This window comes from Ornithorhynchus anatinus, chromosome 13 (genome assembly GCF_004115215.2).
Source record: "Ornithorhynchus anatinus isolate Pmale09 chromosome 13, mOrnAna1.pri.v4, whole genome shotgun sequence".
NCBI lineage: Eukaryota > Metazoa > Chordata > Mammalia > Monotremata > Ornithorhynchidae > Ornithorhynchus > Ornithorhynchus anatinus.
In genome coordinates this window covers 26,785,454-26,809,770 of record NC_041740.1, presented here as the reverse complement: position 1 = coordinate 26,809,770, position 24,317 = coordinate 26,785,454, and the positions used below count along the sequence as shown (strand labels likewise).

At 43.2% G+C, this 24,317-nt stretch overlaps 1 protein-coding gene across 8 annotated transcripts in view; it reads left to right on the top strand.

Annotated features, from left to right (window-relative positions):
- The window catches only part of MAGI2 (membrane associated guanylate kinase, WW and PDZ domain containing 2), a 902,790-nt gene that overhangs the window by 253,972 nt on the left and 624,501 nt on the right, over positions 1 to 24,317 (top strand). For 7 of the 8 annotated variants that reach the window (XM_029077508.1, XM_029077506.1, XM_029077507.1 and 4 more), the window contains exon 2: positions 7,317 to 7,433. In XM_029077508.1, coding sequence (XP_028933341.1) covers positions 7,317 to 7,433 — 117 coding nt within the window. Of the gene's footprint in view, positions 1 to 7,316; positions 7,434 to 24,317 lie in introns of those variants that run through there. The other variant, XM_029077511.2, reaches the window with a different exon arrangement.

Sequence of the window (24,317 nt, the reverse complement as noted above, 5' to 3'; positions counted from 1 at the left end):
TTTTAGAAAATAAAGTATTGAGGAAATTTCAGCATTTTTATCTGATTTCATGAGTTACATAAATATAAGAGAAGAGCATCTAATACAGAAATCTTTGGACAGACCAAGAAACTCAATAGCTGAATCTTTGGTCCAGTTTAGAAATAAGGGTGGAGTTCTAGTTCTGAGCTACTCTTTAGTCCACAGAAAATGCTCTTGAAAATGGGGATATATTTGAAACAGAATCACAAATTTGGGTTTCTAATTCTTAGCTTTTTAAAAGTTTAAACTCTGTCTGGAAAAAGGTACTCAAAGTTAACCGGGGATAATAAAGATAAATTTTAACTTTTCCTTTAAAGGAAAAAATACCGTCAGACCCAATGTTTTATTAAAACAGTGCGAAGGTATATCCTTTGTTCATTAAATTCACCAGGAAAATTTATAAACAATGAGGCAAATTTTATTCCAACAAAATATGTCCATTTTGATAATCAGGGAAATGAGATTTAGCATTGGCTTGGAGGTTTTAAGTTTTTCACTGTAATGGGTATCCATGACTAAAACTGGGCATTCAAAAGAAGATGGTGAGATGAGAAGAAGTGAAGGATGAACTGTGGTTTGCCGGGCAGTTGATACATCTGTGAAACTCACTGGGCCTGCCTGAACCAGTCAAACCTAATGACAATGACGGTGTTGGGGGGTTGACGGGTGGCCCGGCGGAGGTGTCAGGGTGGCAGGGGTGGTGGCCGGCTGGAGTTGTCAAGGGAGGAAGACGACGGTGGCCCATCGGTGTCAGGGCAGGTGGCAGCGGTGGTCCAGCAGAGTTGTCCAGCGGCTGGTGTGGTGGCCTGCCTGAGGTGTTAGGGTAGGTGGTAATGGTGGCATGGCCCACCTGAGGTGTCGGGAGGGCAGGTGCGGTGGCCCAGAGGTGTCAGGGCAGGAGGTGGTAGTGACCCAGCAGGAGGAGTTAGGGTGGCTGGTCCGGTGGCCCAGTGGAGGCACTGGGGCAGCAGGTGTTGATGGCCCCACGGAGGTGTCGGGTCAAGCAATGATGGTGGCCCAGCAGGAGGCATCGAGTCGGCTGGTGCATTGGCCCAGCGGAGGTGGTGAGGCCAGTGGCGTCGGTGGCCTAGGAGTGATGTGGGGGTGGCGGTGACCCGGCTGAGGTGTCATGGCAGGTGGCATCACTGATGACTAGCCGAGGCATCGAGGTGGCTAGTTCCTGACTCTTAGGGAAGCCCGGAGGAGTGTCAGGGAGGGTGGCACGGACACCAAGCCAGCAGCCTGGAGGAGGCATTGAGGAAAGTGGCACCATGACAGGGCCAGCTGCTCTGAGGAGGTGTTGGGAAGGGTTGTAAGATGACGGTACCAATGGCCCTGTGGTGGTGTCAGAGGACGGTGGCCCGGTGACCCAGAGGTGATCAGAGAGGGTGGCACGGTGACAGTGCCAATAGCCCAGAGGTGGTGACGAGAAGAGTGACACAATGGTGCAGGCAGCCCAGAGGTGATATCGAGAAGGGTGGCGCGATGGTGGTGCCGGCTGCCCAGAGGAAGTATGAAGGAGGGTGGCACAGTCACAGTACCTTCCGGCCCAGAGGAGGGTGGCACAGTGACAGTGCCAGTGGCCCAGAGGTGGTGACGAGAAGGGTGGCACAATTAGGATTCCAACTGCACAGAGGAGTGTCAGGGAGGGTAGCACAGTGACTGTGTGCGTGGCCCCAAGGAGTTGTCAGGGAGGCTGGCTTGTTGACAGTGTTGGCTGCCCGTAAGAGGTGTCAGGGAAGGTAGCATAATGATGCCAGCGGCAGTGTCAGGTAGGTGGCACAGTGACAGTGCGAGTGACCCAGAGGTGGTGTCGAGGAAGGTGCCACAAGGATGATGCCAGTGGCTGCGGTCAGGGAATGTGAAACATTGACGATGCCAGTGGCTGGAAGGTGATGTCCAGAAGGATGGCACAGTGACAATGCCGGCTACCCAGAGGAGATGTTAAAGAGCATGGCATGATGTCAGTGCCAGTGGCCCCAAGGTGTCGGGGAGGGTGGCACAGTGACTCAGCTGGCTGCCCAGAGGTGTTGGGGAGGGTGGCATGGGGATAGTGCCACAGGTGTCAGGGAAGATGGCACGATGATGCCAGTGCCTTGGTGGTGTATAGGGAGGGTTGCACAGTGACAGTGACCTAGAGGTGGTATCAGGTAGGGTGGCACGGTGGCAGTGCCAGTGAACCAGAGAGTGGCATAGTGACAGTGCCGGTGGCTCAGAGGTGGTGTTGAGAAAGGAGGCATGATGACGATGTTGGCCGCCCATAGGTGTCGGCGAGGGTAGCACGATAACAGTGCCGGTGGCCCCGAGGTGTTGTCAGGGAGGGTGGATTAGTGACAGTGCTGGCTCACCAGAAGAGGTGTCGGGGAAGGTGACATGATGTCAATGCCGGCAGACCAGTGGTGGTATCGGGTTGGTGGCACAGTGACAGTGCCGGTGACCCAGAGATGGTCAAGAAGCATGGCACGATGATGACAGCTGCCCAAAGGAGGCTTCAGAGAGGGTGGCATGATGGTGCTAGTGGCCCAGAGATGTCGGGGAGGGTGTCAAGGTGACTGTGCAAGCAGCCCAGAGGAGGCATCAGTACGGCTGGCATGGTGACAGTGCCGGTGACACAGAGCGGTGGCAGGGAGGGTGGCAAAATAATGGTCCCGTGGCCCAGAGGCAGTGTCGAGATGATTGACACAATGGTGTTGGTGGCCAGAGGAGCTGTCAGGGAGGTGGTCCAATGAAAGTGCTGGTGGGCCTGGAAGTGGTGTCAAAAGAGTGGCACAATGACGATGTTGCCTGGGCAGAAGAGGTGTCAGGAGGGTGGTACAGTGGTGATGCCAGCTGCCCAGAGAAGGCGTAGCGGAGGAGGGCAGAGTGACGATGCCAGCGGGCCCGTGGTGGTGCCAGGGGAGGATGCCATGGTGACCGTGCCGGCGGGCCGATGGTGGTGTCGGGCCAGCTAGCGCGGTCTCTCCCCTCCGGTCCACTGTGGGGATCAGTGGGTATCCTCATCCCCAAACCCTAGGGCAGACTCTCCTTCTTGCCCCAGCCTGTTCTGGCAAGATAGATCGAAGGGTCAGCCGAGTCGGTGCAGGGCAGCATGGCTCTGAATGGTGCTGACGAGGGAGCCGCCACTGCCGTGGGCCACTGCTCCCGATGCCCTCACCTCACCGGGGGCAAGTCTCTCCACGTCGCTGCTCTTCTCTTTCTTCATCGGCGGCCCATCATCCTCTAGGGAGTGGAGCCACTTCTGGGGCCCGGGAGGAACCGGTGTCACGGGCACTGGCACGGAGACCGGCATGGCCATGGGCTGGGGGCACCGGATTACCTCCACGGCCTTGACACACCGGAATTCCCTGATAATTCGTGTCACAAAGGAGGCCCGGCGTCCGAGCCTCATCACCCTATCTGGCTACGGCCACCGCTTTCCAGGCCCCTTGGCCTTTTTTCTAGGCGGCCTATCTGAGAAGCAGCATGGCTCAGTGGAAAGAACCCGGGCTTGGGAGTCAGAGGTCATGGGTTCAAATGCTGGCTCTGCCACTTGTCAGCTGTGTGACTGTGGGCAAGTCACTTCACTTCTCTGTGCCTCAGTTACCTCATCTGTAAAATGGGGATTAAGACTGTGAGCCCCATGTGGGACAACCTGATTACCTTATATCTACCCCAGCACTTAGAACAGTGCCTGGCACATAGTAAGCGCTTAACAAATACCATTATCATTACCATTATCATTAAATTGTCAAAATAAAAACAGAAATCACTAATGGGTAGAGAGGAGCAGAATTTCAGGGTTCAAGTGGCTCAGAGTATAAGGCCCATCTGTAGCCACAGCAACTGCTATAGCAGCCTCCCAGTCTTCCTGGGGTTTTGTGGCATCTTCATGGTGTGGTTGCTTTTGTCTTGCCCCCGCAGGAGGGTGGAAGGTAGGGTAGAACGAATGCTCTTCGATGGCATGGAGAAGAGCCGGTGCCAGTTCCTGGGGAGGTAGCTTGGTGGCCCAGTTTGAAATACAACAGTGGGAAACAGAATAGCAACTTCTGAAAAGGAAGATAACAGATAGTATAATAATAATAATTATGGTATTTGTTAATCACTTACTATGTGCCAGGCACTGTACAAAACCATGGGGTGGATACAAGCAAATTGGGTTGGACACATCCCCTGCCCCAAGTGGGGCTCACAATTTTGATCCCCACTTTACAGATGAAGTAACTGAGGCACAGAGAAGTGATGTGACTTGCCCAAGATCACACAGCAGACAGGTAGCAGAGCCCGAATTGGATCCCATGACCTTCTGACTCCCAGGCCGTTGCTCTATCCACTACACCATCCATAACATGCCACAGCAAATCAGGAAAACCCCAAAGAAGAGAAAAATTTTGCAGAATTTTCTGGTTTTCCACATATAAGAAAGATCAACTGAAGTAATGCAACAAGCCTGATTCCATGGATCATCAAACACTGGTCATTTGCTACCAAAAAAAAACCCTAAACTAATAAAGGAATGCTTGTTGGAGTTTAACGATGCAGTCGTCTAAATGCTCATCACTAACAAGACTTTTTGAGCAATTACAATATAAAGAATACTGTACTAGACACTTGGAAAAATACAATAGAAATAAAAGCCATGGCCCCTGGCCTTGAAGAGATTACAATCTAATGGCTAAAGATTTCAGAGTAGAAGCCTGCAGGGCAGTGATTTTAGCGTAATGAACTAAGAAGATTAGAATAGTTACTTTCCAGTAAGAGAAACTGTCATGGGTATTGGATGATAGTTTCAAAGATGACACTTGTGTTTTTAGTACACTCACTTGGAGCTGAAGGAATGCACTCATTTGCCTTATTTTAGACTAGGAAAATTCCTTTGAATTTGAAGAATTATGAAGTACAAGAATTATGGATATAATATTTACGCACCTATAGAGAGTAATGTTTTACCTTCTCTCATTTGTTTTCCATTATCTTCTCATGTGGGCGGTTTAATTATGCCAGGGGAATATCTGTACAACTTTGTGTAAGAGTAATTCTGGGTGGAGAGACAGAATGTTGACAGTGGATTTGGCAGCAGATAGAATTATTATTGAAGGGTGGCCTTTGCAGAGAAGATGCAAAATGAAATGAATCTTTTATTTTTATAACGAAGATACACGGAAACCCCTTTCATACTGACAGGTTTGTGGCTAAAAGAGTTCCTCTTTAGCTTCCTTCATAAGCTATTGATTCCTTGAGAAATAAGTTAATGTCTCTTCATAGTCCCTGCTTATGCATATATCCATGAATAACAGTCATTACAGGGAGGGCAATGATTAATTTCAATATGAATACATAAAATAGATTTTAATATAGTAATATTAATGAATGTGTCACCCACAATTCACTTGGCCAGAATTCTACAATTCATTTTGGTTTAAAAAAAATGCTTCCATTCTTTGTTTATTTTTTCCCCTAAACCAGTAGGTGTCAAGTAAATGCCATGGATAATAATTCATATGTGATCCTCCTGCTATTTCAGAATTTCTGTTGTTGAAAAGTAAATAATACTGGTAGGAAATTGGTGAAATGCCCGTGTGTGTGTGTGTATGTGTGCGTGTGTGTGTTGCAGAGGGGTTGCTGAGTATACTTCATCCCATTTTACAAGTAGGGAAACAAATGACTTAGACAAGGTCACCAAGGTGGTGAGTGGTGGAACAGGACTGCTAACTCACTTCATATATTTTGTGTTTTTTGTTTTTTTTTTTGCCAGAGCAGTAATTTTGAAGAAGTGAAAAATTTCCATATTTGAAAATACTAGTATCCAGATAACAATTTCCATAAGCTGAGTGATAAACGAATCTCAAAATATATGTTTAGTATCTCTGGTAAAAGTCTCAAGATACATGTTTAATATCTCTATTAGAACATCCATCCACAATAACGTATTATCACTTCTGTATCTTGGACATTTATTCTTACAAGTTTTTGTGAATAAGTGAACCGAGTTTGCAATCTGGTTTCCATTCTTTTTTGTATGGTATTTAAGAGCTTACTATGTGCTAGGCACTGTTCTAAGCGCTGAGGTAGATATAAGGTAATCAGGTTGGACACAGTCCATATCTTACATGGGCTCACAGTCTTAAGCCCCATTTTAGAGATGAGGTAACTGAGGCACCGAGAAGTTAAGTGACTTGACCAAAGTCATCCAGCAGAGACAAGTGGGGAAGTTGGGATTAGAACACAGGCCTTTCTGACTGCCAGGCCCATGCTCTGTCCAATAGGCCACACTCCTTCTTTGCATCTGTTGGACTACATACATCCCTGCAGATTGGTGTTGGCTGGTGTAGGGTTGCAGGCGGAATGAGAGAAAATGAAGCCCTCTTCTGTGCTTGAGCAGAGGGCTCTTGGATGGCCCTTCTCCAATAATCAATTAATCGATCTTATTTTTAGATCACACACTGAATGCAGAGCACTGTATGGATATTTCAGAATATATAAAAAAAAAGTGAGAGACAATTTCTTTTCCAGACTACAGGAAGGAATCTTTGGTCCAGAGGGCTTATTTATAATCAATCAGTCAGTGTTAATTCTGTTGTACTCTCCCAAGTGTATAGTATAGTGCTCTGTACATAGTAACTGCTCAATAAATATTATTGATTCATTGAGCACTTGCTCTGTTCAGAACTATGTACTAAGCACATGGAGGAATATAGTAGGGTAAAAGTTACAATCTAAATGGCTACAGACCCCGGAAAGCAACATGACCTAGGGAAAGGAGCAAGAGCCTGGAAGTCAGAGGACCTGAGATCTCATCCTGGCTCCATCACTTGCCTGCTGTGTGACCTTGGGCAAGTCACCTAAGTTCCCCCTGGAGTGTAAGCTCATTGTGGGCAGAAAATGTGTCTTATTGTTACATTGTACTCTCCCAAGCATTTCATACAGTGCTCTGTATGCAGTAAGCATGCAATAAATATGACTAACTGAACTTCTCTGTGCCTCAGTTACCTCATCTGTAAAATGGGGTTTAAGACTCTGAGCCCCATGTAGGACATCGACTGTGTCCAACCTGATTAGCTTGTATCTGTCCCAGTGCTCAGTACAGTGCCTGGCAAATACTAAGTGTTTTACTAAGCATCATAAATTAAAAAAAAAAAAATCCCTTCTTTCAAGGAGCTTCCCACCTAGCAGGGATTTGTTATGGGAAGAGAGTTTCAAAGCTACATTTCATAAGGTACTGTTTAGTCTAATGGGTGGATTCAAAGGAATAGGGAAACAATATTTTTTTCTGGTCAGAGGATGTCCTTCATTTAGAATGTACAATATTTCTCTTCCAGGAGGAATTGTTGATAAGGATCTCCGTCACTACCTCAATTTACGGTTCCAGAAAGGATCGGTGGATCACGAGCTTCAGCAAATCATACGGGACAACCTTTACCTCCGCACAGTACCATGTGAGTGGGACAAAGCACCCTTTTCATTTTCCTTATGTCTCAGTGGATGGAGGATCCCAAAAGTGATGTAAATGCTTTGTTAAACCCCTTTCTATAAGGAACAAAATGAATACCAATGACACTGGAGTTATTTTTCAGGATCTCTTTCTCTATGACTTTGATACACAGAAACCGCTTTGGGTAACTTGAGTTTGGGGGGTTCTTGGGGAAGCTGGCTTAAGACATAAGTGTCAGGGGATACTCAAAACATTGGCACTGACCTTGTAATCTAGATTCATTGGTAGAGTGGTGTTTCGTGATCATAGCAAGGATCAGGCTGATAATCTGCTGAGAGTTGGAGCTCACTCTAAAGGGAGAGAAAGGCCTATTGAGTTGAACGGTTATGAAATGCTCCCAGGAAATCCTAGCCATGACATAAAGATCAGTGACTTCATGTGTTTGCTGATTTGTTACATCTGAAATTGTTTCTGTTTCTTTTAAAGTCAAGGGAAGGGTTACAGCCTGCTCTGAGAATAATGTCTGGGAAATGTCTCTCTCTCTTTCTAAGACATATACATACCCCACCTCAAAATGCACCCCCCTCACTACATCTGCCATACCTCTCTTTAGAAGCAGGAAAAAAAGATCCACAGATCAATATTGGTCTGGGTAAATAATTAAACATCCCTACATATTTTAGGAAAGCAAAATGTAAACAATTTATCAGGAGACTGTCTCAGGAATTCTTCCCATGAAGGAAGCATTTAACACAAGAAATAGCAAATTGAGAAATGTGAGGAAGTTTCCCCTCCTCTACTCCCCACCACCCCAGTGGAAGTGTTAGCACTGAGTTGCAGCAAACCTTGCCAGTTTCTTGTGATCAATGGCCAACACACCAGTTAGCCCATATGGACAGTTCCCTCTCAATGATAAGAGAATGCCATGCTTCTGCTGAGACCGATATCATTACACGTGGCACAGGGTCTCCTACCTCTTTCCTAACTTCAACCAACCAACCAAGCCTTGGGTTGGTTTGTAATGAGTTCCAAACCTTCTCCCAGAGACATACTGTAAATCTTCTTCTCCTCCTCCTCCTCCTCACACTGCACTGAACATAAAGTGAATCAACGACTCAGAGAATTCTTTGTCAACATAGGATATGAATACTGCAGAGGAAATGAAGGGAAAATACAAAAAAGCAAGGATTTGGGGTTGAAATCTTGACCTTATATGGGAGCTTTAGGCCCACGCTGAAAGCAGACATAGATTTGAAGCTGTCTTTGAAGCTGTCTTCTAAATTTACCCAGACCTGGCCTTTTAACAACAAATTTTTCTATTAAAGGAGTCAAAACAAATGGCTTGGTTTTTGCGGAAGTGGTACTGAACATTAATCAAATAAAAATGCCAAATCAACAGTATCAAGTCTTCCCAAAGAGAAATGTTTCCCATCTGACAGTTTGCCGATCAGAAATTATACTTCTTGTCATCCTGGGCTTGTTTGGTGAATGTACGTCGGGTCTCTTGCTTTTAAACTAGAAGTTGAGGACAGGGCATCCTTGACGTTGTACAGGTTTGTCATTAGAGTGATGGGCAGAAGAAGATGGATTAAAGTGAGTGTACTATTTATAAGATATTGGGCTCAACTCTCTAAACTGTGATGTTGTCAGTGCTGCTGTATGAATTTATCTTTGATGACATGAAAGAAAGGGGATTGGAAATACCGAAGGAAGACTCAGGCATTTGATTGGCTTTAAAAGCTGAAGGAAGACAATAAGAAGCTGACTTTGAGGTATACTCATTGTAGTTGGTATGGCTTTGAAAGGAACTGAATAGATCCAATTAAATAGGCAGGTAATCAGAGTTAATTTGGGGCGATGCCTGAATAAGGGGTGTAACACAGACTTGTTTTGCTAATAGAAGGTGTTTCAGCAAGGTCATAAAAATTGATTCAGGAAAAGCTGGAGACCATCATGTCAAGAAGTTCAGGAGGGTATTCTGATTATAGAAACATCATTCATGTATTTTATTTCTACTGCCATTATTTTATTCCTATAATCAGCCGTAATCACCCACTACTTACAGAGAATGGCTTTTAAATCAAACTCCAGGTAATTTATCATGGCAGGCTAATAACATTATATAGGATGGTTCTTATTATTACTATTCCTTTTATATTAACTTATACAGAACCATTTCTATGCTGGTGGATTGAACACCTGGACAACTCACCACTATTTCTATTGGTGCTCCATCAATCAGTTGCATTTATTGAGCGCTTGGGAGAGTTACAATACAATAGAGTCTGTAGAAGTGATTCCTTACCTGCCCTTAGAGTCTAGCTCAAGTATGGTGAGTGCGGAGAGGGGTGTCAGGTGACCTAGTGAAAGGAGCATAGGGCTGGAAGTCAGGGGACCTGGGTTCTAATCTGGGCTCAACCACTTCCCCGCTGTGTGGTCTTGGACAAGTCACTTAACATCTGTTTTGTAATTTCCATATGTAGCTTCTGTAATTTCCCCAACAGTTTTGATCAAATCTGTTTTTTCTGTTTGGCGGTATCTCTGGACTTTGAAATGTAAGGAAGTAAACTATCTTAAAACTTTTTTTTCCTTCTGCAATTAGCTCTCTGTAAGCCCCAGGTCTAAACATGTGTTTGCCGAATTGTTCTTGTTTTCGGGGACACTTGTGGCTGGATCGCAAAAAAACTGGGCACATTAGGATCTTTTCAAATAATTTGCCCTTGCTCCTTGACTGGGAGAAAGAGGTTTGGTCAGGTGGGTGATGCCACAGGCTGGGACCCCAGGTCCACTGCAGGTCTACTGCGGTCCTTTCAGGAAATCCACGTGTATAACATGGCTTGGATGTCATCATAGCAGTAGCCATTAGAGGGAACCATAATGGGGAACCCCCTGTTACTTTTTAAAATTTGTATTTATTAATAATACCAATAATTAATATTAATTATTATTATGGTATTTGTTAAACGCTTACTATGTGCCAGTAACTCCTCACTCCTCACTACTGGCTTCAGAGCTCTCCATTACTTTTGCCCCTTCTTATCTCAACTCCCTTCTCTCCTTTTACATCCCAGCCTGCACAATCCTCTCCTCTGGTGCTAAACTTTCCATTGTGCCTCGTTCTCACCTGTCCCACCATCATCCCCTGGCCATGTCCTACTTCTGTCCTGGAACGCCCTCCCTCCTCTTATCTGCCAATCACACTTCCCCGCCTTCATAGCCCTACTGAAGGCTGACCTCCTCCAAGAGACCTTTCCAGACTAAACTCACCTTTTCCTCAGCTCCCCCTCCCCTCCACTTCTCCCTGACTCACTCCCTACCCCACAGCACTTGTATATGTACTTACATTTCTATAATTCTATTTATTTATATTATTGCCTGTTTACTTGTTTTGCTGTGTATCTATAATCATATTTATTTATCTTGATGCCAGCTTACTCATTTTGATGTCTGCCTCTCCCCTTCTAGACTGCAAGCCCAATGTTGGCAGGGAATGTCTCTTTATTGCCGAATTGTACTTTCCAAGCGCTTAGTACAGTGCTCTGCCCATCCCCTTCATCATCTTCTGCCACCTATCTGAAGGAACATCCTAAAGCTATCTTTCAGAGGGTGAGGTGGGACCTCAAAATTCAGAAATAAAGGGTTATGCCTCATATTTACTCCAGCACTTAACTCAGTGCCCGGCACATCATAAGTGCTTTTACAAATACCATTAAAAGAAAAATAAATCCTCCGTCATATTGCCCTACAGCAGCTCAAGAGTCCATCCAGAGAACAGTATTTGGATGTAGACTTAACTTCTTCGCTGACATATTCTTTTTTTAGGTACTTTCAAACATGTCATCCAGGAGAGAGAATACAAACTCTCATGTGCTAACACGACTCTTGGACATGTGGCGCCATTCACAATCCTTTGTCTTCTCCTCCCCCATGAGGGGAGGAGCTTCAGGATGAAAAGGGCAAGAAAGAATATTACTACTAGTGTGATGGCATGCCTGTATTTTCCCTTTATTTTTACTTTTATCACCTGATTTTGCCTTTCTTGACCAAGCTCTCCTTGAACAACGGTGACAATCAGTAATTTGGCGGAAGTCATGGTGAGAGAATTCATATGAAGTAGGCAGTATTAAGCTCCTAGGTCTGACTTTGACTTGCCCAATTACTTTAGAGCTCCCAGCAAACTGATGAAAATTGCACTAATTGGCAGTGTTGGTGGTTATCGAGGCTAGTAGAGGAATATGTTTTCATTCTTTACCAAGTCCATTTGTTCATGCATTCTCCATGAAAGTCTAGAATTATTGCTTCTTGGTATGACAAAAGCAATGATCTTGGCCTGTTTTATTTCACTGCTTTATCACTTCCAAATGCAAGAATCTAACGCCAGCAGAATTTTGTTCCCTAAAATAGCACATCAAAAAACAATTGGTAGTAAATATTTTCTGAAGATAATTTGAACTTGAGGCAAGAAACTCTCTGACTTAACTGGGATGATTTGAATACACTGTTTAAGGCACAATGGAAAATTAATTAATTTGGAAAGAATTAAGATGCTAAGCATTAAGATTGGGTCCTGTTGCTAAGCAGGGAACCCTTATTAACATTAAACCATTGATTCTTCCAAAATGACTGTTTTCATAGGTAAGGAAATGTAACATGTGGTAACAAATTAGAGGGAAAAGAACAACAGGAGCTCCAAAAAAGACAATGAGTACGAAATAGGTGCATTTTTGAATAGCATCAACATGTTTTGGTTAGAGAAAAATATTAATAAGTGGCATGCCCTTTACATTTTGCTTTAAACTTCAATTGTTTCAGAGGAGGTGTATCAGAAGATTATTTAATGGATAGTAATAGCTCCAAATTTCCTCAGTGACTGATTGTAGGTTGAAACCTAACAAGTGGTCTTGGCTTTTCAAGCCTGAAATAGACTGTGCCTCAGTTATTCAGCTATTTCAGATAAGCATGATTTTGGGATGGAATTACATGGATAATTGATAAATTCAGGCATGAATGAATGAGCAGTAAGGTTAGACTATCATGAGTTGAAGTGTAAAGGGCCACATGCTATCACAGTACATGGTTATTGGCTTTGGTGCTTGAACTGAATATTGAATATTGAATTGAACTGAATATTAATATTCCCTTCATACACCAACTTCATATACCAACTTTGCTGTGTCATACTTTCCCAAGTGTTTTGTCCACTGCTCTGCATACAGTAAGCACTCAATAAATATCATCAGTTGATTGATTCCCTCTACCTTCCAATCGAGGGAGGCAAGTATAATGGGTGATATTTCCCCTCTCTCTCCTTATGCCCAAGCCCAGCCGCATGATAACCCAGGGATAATTATAACCAAAGATATTTCAGCAATAAAAATGGGGTACATTCCTAATCCTTACTAATGTATCAATATTCATCTTACAGGGAATTATTTTGGGTATCGGTAGTTCTTCTTTCATTGCAGCAGAGTGAGAGTAATGGGCAATCTGTTACCACTGTATATTACAGTTAGTGCTGAGATCACAAAATGTAGTTGATATGAAGAAGGCAAGTAAAACACAATACTTCAGTTTGCACATAGCCTTTCCTGGGTCAGTATTCAGTTGTTCATTTCTGCATCTTTGCTCCCTGGTTGTTTTGGAGGAGGCTAATTTAGGATCCAAGAAAAGCTTTCATTGGCGGTAGCATTTCAATGATTTCCTCCTGGTTCCTTTAGAATTATCATGTCTACTGATGTTGTCTCCTTTTAATTTTCTGTATTATGTATAGGCTAACACTTTCACTTTGGCAGGGGCAATTTCAGAGTACTATGATGTGCAATTCAATCAATCGGACCCACTCAGTGTGGAGCGCTGTACTAAATTGTGGCCATGAGGAGCTCACCATCTAGTAGGAGAGAACCAAACAATTTTTTAGAAAGTATTCCTTAAAACTTGTGGAGGTTCCTCCCAAGTCTGGAGCTTATCCTCTTGACTTCCCATTACATAAAACTGGGAGTATGTAATAATAATAATGGTAGTATTAAGTGCTTACTATTTGCCAGACACTGTACTAAGCGCTGGGAACAATACAAGCAAATCAGGTTGGACACAGTCCCTGTCCCACATGGGGCTCCAGTCTTAATCTCCATTTTACAAATGTGATAACAGGCTCAGAGAAGTTAAATGATTTGCCTAAGATCACACAACAGACAAGTGGTGGAGCTGGGATTAGAACCCAGGTCCTTCTGACTCCCAGGCCCATGAAAATTGAAATAGGAATGTTTCAGAAACTGTATCCCTTAGGCTACATGTTTTCTCTTCTTCTCCATCCTCACTCTCATGAGATATGGGCATATGGGTTGGCATTTCGTACCCTGATTTTCAAGAAAAATAATGTGTTCAATCTGTCTCTACAGAGAATTTTCAAATGGACGCTGTCTTAGTTTCCCCTTGTTGGAATAAGATTCCTATTGTCTCCGTCTTCCTTTGATCAATGTTTTACCTGGAACAGTGTCAAAGTCAAGCTTGCTGAACCGCACAAAAACACTTTTACATAAATGTTTTAAACCAAAGACCCTGCACTAATGATACATTTTACATAAGTTAGTGTGCTCTTTTATAAGCATGATATTGCTGTTCATTTTAAATGGAGAGTTATTTCACTTGAATTGTGTAGTTTCTAAAGAAAAGGTTGACAGTATTCTCTTTGTTGAAAACCAGGACTTTTCAGTTCTGTTTATCGGTTAATAATAATAATGATGTTGGTATTTGTTAAGCGCTTACTATGTGCCAAGCACTGTTCTAAGCGCTGGGGTAGACACAGGGGAATCAGGTTGTCCCACGTGGGGCTCACAGTCTTAATCCCCATTTTACAGATGAGGTAACTGAGGCACAGAGACATTAAGTGACTTGCCCAAAGTCACACAGCTGACAAGTGGCCGAGCCGGAATTCGAACCCATGAACTCTGACTCCAAAGCCCGTGCTCTTTCCACTGAGCCACGCTGCTTCAAATAATAATGTTGGTATTTGTTAAGCACTTACTATATGCCGAGCACTGTTCTAAGCGCTGGGGTAGACAGGGGAATCAGGTTGTCCCACGTGGGGCTCACAGTCTTAATCCCCATTTTACAGATGAGGGAACTGAGGCACAGAGAAGTTAAGTGACTTGCCCACAGTCACACAGCCAAGTGGCAGAGCTGGGATTCGAACTCATGAGCCCTGACTCCAAAGCCCGTGCTCTTTCCACTGAGCCACGCTGCTTCCCCTGCATCGGTTAAGCACTTACCGTGTGTCAAGCCCTGTTCTAAGCACTGAGGTAGATACAAGTTAATCAGGTCATCGAGCATAGTCCCTGTCCCATATGGGGCTCGCAGGTGAGGAGGAGGGAGAACAGGTATTGAATCCCCATTTTACAGATGAGTAAACTGAGGTCCAGAGAAGTTAAGTGATTTGCCCAAGGTCACACAACAAGCAAGTGGCAGAGCTGGCATCAGAATCTAGGTTTTCTGATTCTCAGGCCCATGCTCTTTCCACTATGGAAGGGTTAGGGAAATACCAGAAAGCTTTGGGATCTGAACCATGCCCATGCTGACCATGTTCCACCCTTTCTAAGCACAGTGCTTTGCACATAATGAGTGCTCAATAATACCATTGATTGATTTTAAAGTGGGTGAGGATAGCTGAGGGTTGGGGAAAGACAGAGAAGCAGCATGGCCAAGTGGTTAGTGCCTGGTAGTCAGAAGGACCTGGGTTCTAATCCTGACTCTGTCACTTAGATGCTGTGTGACCTTGGGTAAATCACTAACTTCTCTGTGCTTGTTGTCTCATCTGTAAAATGGGAATTGAGACTTTGAGCACTATGTGGGCAGGGATTGTATCCAACCTGATTAACTTGAATTTACCGCAGTGCTCAGTACTTGGCACATAATAAGCACTTAGCACCATTAAAGAAAAGGATAGATTCACCAGTTTAAGGTAGGATAACCCAGCTCTGAGACATTTGTATATTTTTATGAAATAATCCAGTGTACTTTAGTGGAAAGAGCATGGGCTTGGGAATCAGAGGTCATGGGTTCTAATCCCAGCTCCGCCACTTATCAGCTATGTAACTTTGGGCAAGTCATTTCACTTCTCTGTGCCTCAGTTACCTCATCTGTGAAATGGGGATTAAGTGTGTGAGCCCCATGTAGTACAACCTGATTACCTTGTATCTGCCCCAGTGCTTAGAACGATGCTTGGCACATAGTAAGCTCTTAAATGCCACTGTCATTATTATCATTATTATTATAAAATCCCAATTTATTTAGTATTAACCAGCATGCATAGTTATCCCAAGGTTTCGGTACCTTTTGTGAGGAGAAGAAAAGATGGAACCCATTAGCCACACTAAAGAATCACTGAATAATGGCCATATGTTAGAGAATGCATCTTTGTGGATGTATGTGCATAGAAACAGTATATGTATATATCTGGCTAAATGCATAGTGCTACTCTGGCTTGGGTTTTGACTGAAAGGGCCGATGAGTGACCTGCAAATCTTTTCCTCTGGGTCAGCCTACAATGTGTCTGTACCCAGGATGTTCACACTCTCTTCCTGCATCCTTCTTTGCAGGTTTCCAATCTGCCTCTAGCCTTCCAATCCCCCCGAAGTGTCTGTTCAAATAAAGGAGCCCCTCTTCTCATTATCAATCAATCAATAATCAGTGATATTTATTGAGAACTTATTCTGTGCAGCACATTGCACTTGGGAGAATACAATCAGGTAGACACAGTTCCTGCACTCAGGAGCTTACAGTCTAGCAAGGGAGATAGATATTCACATTAATTACAGATATTTACATAAGCATGTATGTGCATTCAGTTGTGCCTTGTTTCTTTCTGTAGCCCCGTGAGCATGTGTGTCTGGTTACGTGGATGTTGAATGTATGTACCCCATCTTTCTGTGTTCCTATATGAATATGTTTGAGGATGCTGAGTATATAGGTGCCCTGTATCTTTCTATATACCTGTGTCGTGTATATGTGTGATTCAGTGTGGATTGTGTATACCTGCTCCTATTTGGCTCTGTAACTGTGCGACTCTTTGCATGTCTCTGTGGCCCTGCATTCCCCAGTACATGCATGGAAGTGAGCAGAGAAGGTGATGTAGTTAACTCTTTACAGTTCTGTGCCTCAATATCTCTTGTCCTGCTCTCACTGTATTTCCTACATGAGTCAAGAGGAGGCAGTGAGCTAGGATGAGAAAAAAAGTTAAAGACTAGAAAAGAGTTCAAAAGAAATGAGGATGAGGAGGTGGATGTAGAAGGGGAGGAGAAATGGGAGGCTAGAGAGGTATAGGATTTATAAGGATGACATTGTCAGAGGGCAGAGATACTTTGAATAATAGTTATAATTCTTTTTATTTGTTGAGAAGCAGCGTGGCTGAGAAGCAGCATGGCTCAGTGGAAAGAGCCCGGGCTTTGGAGTCAGAGGTCATGGGTTCGAATCCTGCCTCCTCCACTTGTCAGCTGTGTGACTGTGGGTGAGTCACTTCACTTCTCTGGGCCTCAGTTACCTCATCTGTAAAAATGGGGATTAAGACTGTGAGCCCCACGTGGGACAGCCTGATTCCTCTGTGTCAACCTCAGCGCTTAGAACAGTGCTCTGCACATAGTAAGCGCTTAACAAATACCAACATTAAGCACTTATTATGTGCCAGGCACTGTACTAAGCACTGGGGTGGTAACAAGCAAATTGGGTTGGACACAGGTCCTGTCCCATGCCGGGCTCAGTTTCTCAATCCCGGTTTAACAGATGAGGTAACTGAGAAGTAAAGTGATTTGACCAAGATCACGCAGGAACCAAGTAGCGGAGACAGGATTTGGAACCATGACCTTCTGACTCCCAGCCCTGTACTCTCTGCCATGTGGAGAATGATATTCATGCCCACTGTAGCTAGTTTGTGACTTCAAGCCTCTTGTTCAGCGGTAATAAAGACTGCTATTGTAAGGAAGAGCAAAATTGCTTCATTCCGCCTCGTCTTTCCCATCTCCAGAATAAGGTTCATAATTGTTATTTACCTTCTCCTTAGGGAGGTTGTTAAGATTAATTAGTCCATGGGTGACACGAAGCGATGAAAATGAAAAATGGCACTCCAACCCTAAGTAGTTTTGCCACCTCTTACTTTTTAAACAGCCTAACTGCTCATTAGTCTTTGCAAACAGCCCATGATGTACATCACAGAATTTATAGACATGAAGCAATAACCTGGCACATGACAAAATACAGTCTGGATGAAATGGTAGTGTTGCCATCATTAAGAACTGATTGGATAGCCTGAAAATGCATATTGAGGGGAAAAGAAAACATCTACTTCTATCTCTGATTCAAAACATTCAGATAAAAATTATATGGGAAAATAAACTCAAGCTGACTTGAGTAGCTGTAATCAGTTTACAAGAATTTATAAGACTGATACTTTTACCTTTTATCTTTGGTCAAAGGCAGTTATATGTGTACATCCATGTTTAACATTCATGTATATATCAATTTATACAGTCCATTTATTCTATCATTTATTTGATTTTCCCCACCTGCCTATTACCAATTCCATAGATATTTTTCCTCCCACTCCCTTTGTAATTAACTGTATGATTTAGATCTTCCTGTCTCCCTGCACTAGACTGTAGACTTTTTGTGGGCAGAGTCTGCATCTTCTACTTGTATTGAGCAGTCCCAAGTGTTTACAACAGTGTTCTAAAAACAGTGGATGCTCAGCAGTGCTACAGAATGAATAAATGTGTCCAATCCCGATCTACTGCAATCGGCAAAACATCTTCAGTAGACATCTGAGGAAGAAGAAGGTCATGGGGTTAGTTCTGAAGAAAAAGAAAGGAGTTATTTAGTGAGGCGTCAGAAGGGAATAACTCTGCAAAGAACTAAAGTTTACAGGCTACAACAAATGAATTTTTTACTGCCCGTAGAGGAAATTAGCATAACCTTGCAAAAATAGGAAATGCGTCCCATGTCCTAGGGAGTCAAGTTGCCTTTCACTTGATTTAGCTTTCTGGGCTTTGTTCATAGAACACTATCAGAAAATGATATAAAACACTGGAAGCAGCTACCTGACTTCTCATTAAGGCAGGCCTGACTTCTCGACTGCCCAATATGGAAGACAGATATGCTAAGCAAAATTGCAGCAGAAAAATGGTTCTGACTCTAAAAAAGAAAGAAGATTTAGGACTCTGATTGCTAGCAAATATAACTGATATATACACAGAAGGAATAAAAGCATGAATAATGATTTCATTCCACATGCAGCTTTATTCTTCCAGCAGTAATCGGTAGAGAAAATGGCTATATTTTTTAATCCTCTATGATGTCTGTAATCTATACATTTCTAGATATTCATTTGTGATTCAGCATTAAAATTAATGGAGATTTCTTGTCTAGAAAACCATTGCCCCAAATGGGATCCCTAAATGTATGCATTTGAGGAGATAGATTGCAGGGTTTTAATGCTTCTCCATATTCAAGGCCCATCATTCCTTATCTTGCTACCAGAATAACATCTTCTAATACTCTAAGGATCTAAGCGTCAGAGCTACACTTCTCATAAAAAAGTATGCAACAAATGCCAGTTAAAATCCAATAAGGAGTATAGTATATGATAAATATATTAATTTGCCATTTGGCAAGCTTTTAAATCTTTCATCTCAATGCAAAAACCAGTGAGGAAAAGCTCCCTTAACACAGCAGAAAATGACTGGTCTTTGAAAACTGTTTTTGGCTCTGCATGGGTCTCTCAGATTCCAATTACATACACATGAGAAAACGACAGCAAAAGAATATTAGAAGCCAGGCGATAAATATTAACAAATGATGAATCATGAGGGCAAAGATGCCACTTCTCCTGAGAAATCAGGTCACTGCATCAGTCTATTATTTTTGAAATTACTCCTCCCTCCACCCCATGGCACTTTACGTACATATCGGTAATTTATTTTCATGTCTGTCTCTGCCTCTAGATTGTGAGTTCCTTGTGGGTAGGGAACTGTCTATGATCTCTGTTATAATCTACTCTCCCAAGCACTTAATTCACTGTTCCGCACACAGTAAGAACTCAATAAATGCCATTGATTGACCGATTGATAGCAGGGATGAAAAAGAGTTTATTTGGTTTATTTGCTTGCTTGAATTATCCACCCAATGATTTCAAATAATAATTATTATGGTATTTGTTAGGCACTAAACTATGTGCCAGGCACTGTAAGCCGGTTCAAGCCTCTGAGAGCTGAATCGAGACCATGGCCGAGGGTTCCTATCTTGGTCTTTCTCCTGTAGACTACAAGCTCCAGTGTTTTATTATACTGTTCCAAGCACATAGCACAGAGTTCTGCACCCAGTAATCACTCAATAAATACCCCTGAGTCATAGCAGGGACAGAAATGAGTAAGGGAAGGCAGGGATATATCAAAGATCCTTGGCTAGCTTGACAAATGAGGGAATCTTGGGTCAGAGCTGAGATAGGATCGGGGCTGAGTGAGGGTTGTTGAAGCCCATCTGTTTGCCAAATACGGGTGTGGGCAAAATATGGGGGTCTAACAGGAATTGGAGGAACCGCAGAGCCAATCAGGAAGCATAGAGAAGAAATGAATCCCAAAGCAGATCCAATCCGTGTCACCTGGCCGCAATATCATTAGTCAGAAAAATCACAACCAATAGTGATAGCAATGTGAACTAATGAATAGGGGCTGAGAATCAGAAGTACCTGGATTCTAATCCCGATGCCACCACTTTTCTGCTGTGTAACCTTGTATAAATCACTTCACTTCTCTGGGCCTCAGTTCCCTAATCTGTGAAGTGGGGATTAAGATTGCGAGCCCCATGTGGGACATGAGCTGTGTCCAACCTGCCTGGCACATAGTAAGCACTTAATAAATACCATAAAAACAAAAGATAGATGAACATCCCCATTTTCATTAGACTGAAAATGATGCTGTGGGTCTGGGCTAAGCAAAGAAAATACATTTAGCATTCTTTCAAACAAACGTTCATTTTGCCCCGGCTGAGTTGATAAGATTTTACAGACTGTGAACCTGAACCAAAGAAAACTATTTTATCTTTGAAGTCCATGTACATCTTACATTCCTTGTGGGAATGCTTAAATCCAATCTGAGACTGCAGTGGGTGCAATTTACTTTTCCTGTTAACAGCGGGTTTTGAAGTGATCCCCTAGATCTCTGAATAGCTCCGTAAGCAGCATGATCTAAAGAGTTATGGATATCACCCGGTGCCAGACAGAAACCCCAGCAGGTCCTTCCCTGGTTCCACCTCAGCAAGCCATGTCTGAAGTTTTAGTCTACACACAGAGCAGATGTAGTTGGTAGCCTAGTGGAAAGAGCATGGGCCTAGAACTCAGAGGACCTGGATAATAATGTTGGTATTTGTTAAGCGCTTACTATGTGCCGAGCACTGTTCTAAGCGCTGGGGTAGACATAGGGGAATCAGGTTGTCCCACGTGGGGCTCACAGTCTTAATCCCCATTTTACAGATGAGGGAACTGAGGCACAGAGAAGTTAAGTGACTTGCCCACAGTCACACAGCCAAGTGGCAGAGCTGGGATTCGAACTCATGAGCCCTGACTCCAAAGCCCGTGCTCTTTCCACCGAGCCACGCTGCTTCTCATGTGGGATGTGGGATACTAATTCCACATCCACCACTTGTCTCTTGCAGGACCTTTGCATTTAACTTCTCTGTGCCTCAGTTTCTTCACCTGTTAAAATGAGTATTAAATCCTACTTTATTCTACTTAGACTGTGAGCTCCTTATGGGCCAGGGACTGTGACCAATCTGACTATCTTGTATCTACCCGATTGCTTAGTACAGTGGTTGGCATGTAGTAGATAATAACAATGGGTTTTTGTTAAGCACTTACTATGTGTCAAACACTGTTCTAAATGCTGGAGTAGATAAAAGCTAATCAGGTTGTTTAAAGTCCCTGTCGCTCAAAGGGCTGACAGTCTTAATCCCCATTTTACAGATGAGGACACTGAGGCATAGAGAAGTGAAATGACTTGCCCAAAGTCACACAGGGGACAAGTAGTGCAGTCGGGAATTAGAACCCAGGTCCTACCGACTCCCAGGCCTGTGCTCCATCCACTAGGCCTTGCTGCTTAACAAGTGTCATGATTGCTGCTATTATCATTACTCACCTTCCCATTAATTCTTCTGCTGGTTATCTGGAAGGCAGGGAAGCTCCATCCCCCGGGATCAGGGCAGGAAAGGGGAGGCTGTTTAAGCTTCCACTTTCTACCTGTCACGCCCTACCCATCACACACATTATTAAGCTAATGAGAGCATGCTTAGTTCAGCATCACAATGAGACTGAGAAGCAGCTTGGCCTAGTCGCTAGAGCATGGACCTGTGAATCAGAAGGACCTAGGTTTTCATCCCACTCCACCACTTGTCTATTGTGTGACCTTGGGCAATTCACTTAACTTGTCTTTGCCTGGGTTTCCTCATCTGTAAAATGGGGATTAAGACTGTGAGCCCCATCTGGGACATGTCCTTTGTCCAACCTGCTTACCTTGTATCTATTCCAGTGCTTAGTATAGTGCCTAGAACACAGAGCTTTAGCAAATACCATAAAAAAAAATGTCGAACTGCCATATTTGGAACATAACAGAAAGCAGCTCAAGTGAAGCCATCCTGGCCAACTTCAGGTGGGATTCTGCAGTTTCCTTGAGCTGAGTCCGTCCCCAAATCCGTGACATCGGGTTCAAAGCAGATCCCTCCCCTGCACCCGCTGTTGGCAAATGGGAATAATTTTGCAATGCTTGCAGTGCATGAAAGATTTAGATTTGGGGAAAAAATCAGGGGAAAAAGAATACGGAGGGGATTTTAGAAAAATTTTGGTCTAGCTGCTAGACAGTCATTAATCATTCAATCAATGAGATTAAGCAGAGTAATCTCATTTTGTAAGCAGAGTACAAAAGCATTAATGGACAGGATCCTTGGCTTCAGGGATCTTACAATCTAGTGAGGGAGTCAGTCCCTAAAATAAATTACATGTAGGGGAAAGGACTAAGTATAAAGATATGTCCTTTAGTGTTGTGGGGCTGGGAGGTGGGGTGTTTTACAGGGTGCAGTAATGGGAGAGGGAGAGGACATATTAGGGAAACCTTTTGGAGATGTGATTTTATATGGGCCCTGAAAATGAGTATAGCAGTCTGTAGGTTATGAAGGGGGAGGGTATTCCAGCAAGGAGGGAGGCCATGAGCAAGGGGTCAATAGCTGGAGATATAACCCAGTGTCATCACCACCCACTAGCCTCCTTTCCAGTGGGTTATCTCTGACCCATTTGGAAAGCTTTAGTCTCCCAAATGGGAAGGCCAAAGCTTAATGACAGGCATGATCCAAGATGAGATTCTGAGAAGCACTCCAGTAGATATAGTTCATCATTTGTTTCATCCACACCCAGTTTGAAACCAGAGGAATACAGTGGAGATGGGGATGTTACGTCCTGGACATATCCGACATATCCGAGCTATGGGAGGAAACTAAAAGTCCCTGGAGTCTAATTCCCTTGTGAAAAAGAACATTTGAGAATCATTCTCCCCCTTGGATTTGAATATATGCAAAGCACCAGGTTTAATATGTTTAATTCCTTAAAAAACTGTTCCCCCACTGAAGTGTTGTGAAATTTGGGAAGTATTTGAAAAACAATAAGCACATTTCTAAAGATTTGGCATTTAAAAATAATGATTTTTTTCCATTCATTGTGGCTTTTTAATGACCCTGGTTTCTCCAATCAGGAGAAACATACATCCATAGTGTGATCATGTCCTCTTGATTTGGAGTCAAGCAGTTTGAATAAGACAGCAGGATTGAACATCCAAAAAATAGAAGGACCAGCCAGGAAATTTAAAAATGGATCTGGTTCATGTTGTTAATGAGAGAAAGGAAAGCAGAATTATCACAAGGGGGAGCATTCTTTCATTTGTAAAATAGACTTAGCTGCTTCAGATTGGAGACCAGATATATCTCATCAATTAAGACTGATTGATTCCTTGTGTTCCCACTTATCAAATGAAGATTATATGCCATTTAGAATGGTGGTTAAGGACAAAGTTCATTCAAGAACATTAAGTGGAATTTGAGTGGGTCATGTTACATTTGCAACTCCAAAAGACCTTTCAAGCCTATTAAATGATGTGGGTAAATCCTACATGAAAGAGGGCAAAATAATAATCATTAATATTCATGCTGGGGATTTCATGCCCTAGGGTGTCAAGGGACTTGCCATTTCACAAGGTATTTCAAATCGAGTTGAGATTTTTAAACGTCAGCTGGAGAAATAGCATGGCTTACTGGAAAGAGCATGGGCTTGGGTGTCTGAGGTTGTGAGGTTGAGCTAATCCCTGCTCCGCCACTTGTCAACTGTGTGACTTTGGGCAAGTCGATTAACTTCTCTGAGCCTCAGTTAACCCATCTGTAAAATGGGGATTAAGACTGTGAGCCCCATATGGGACAACCTGATCACCTTGAATCTACCCCAGCACTTAGAACAGTGCTTGTCACGTAGTAAGTGCTTAACAAATATCATTATTATTATTAAAATGGAAAGGTTATTACCTCTGTAATGCTAACTTTCCACCTAATACTTAGTGGATAATTCTTGGATGACTCTGAGTCTCTAGTGAATAAGAGAGTATGTACAATATGAAGAAGATAATTCATTTTTACCACGTTATTTTGACTTTAGAATTACTGAAGGTTGTGATAATAAACAAGTGTGGTTTCAAAGATTCCCCCATCCATTCCCTTAGCTGTGAACCTCGTGTAGGACAAGGCGTGTGTCTGATCTGATTTTGGTGCATACACTCCTTCACTTAGCACAAGTATGGGCTCATAAAAATGCTAATCT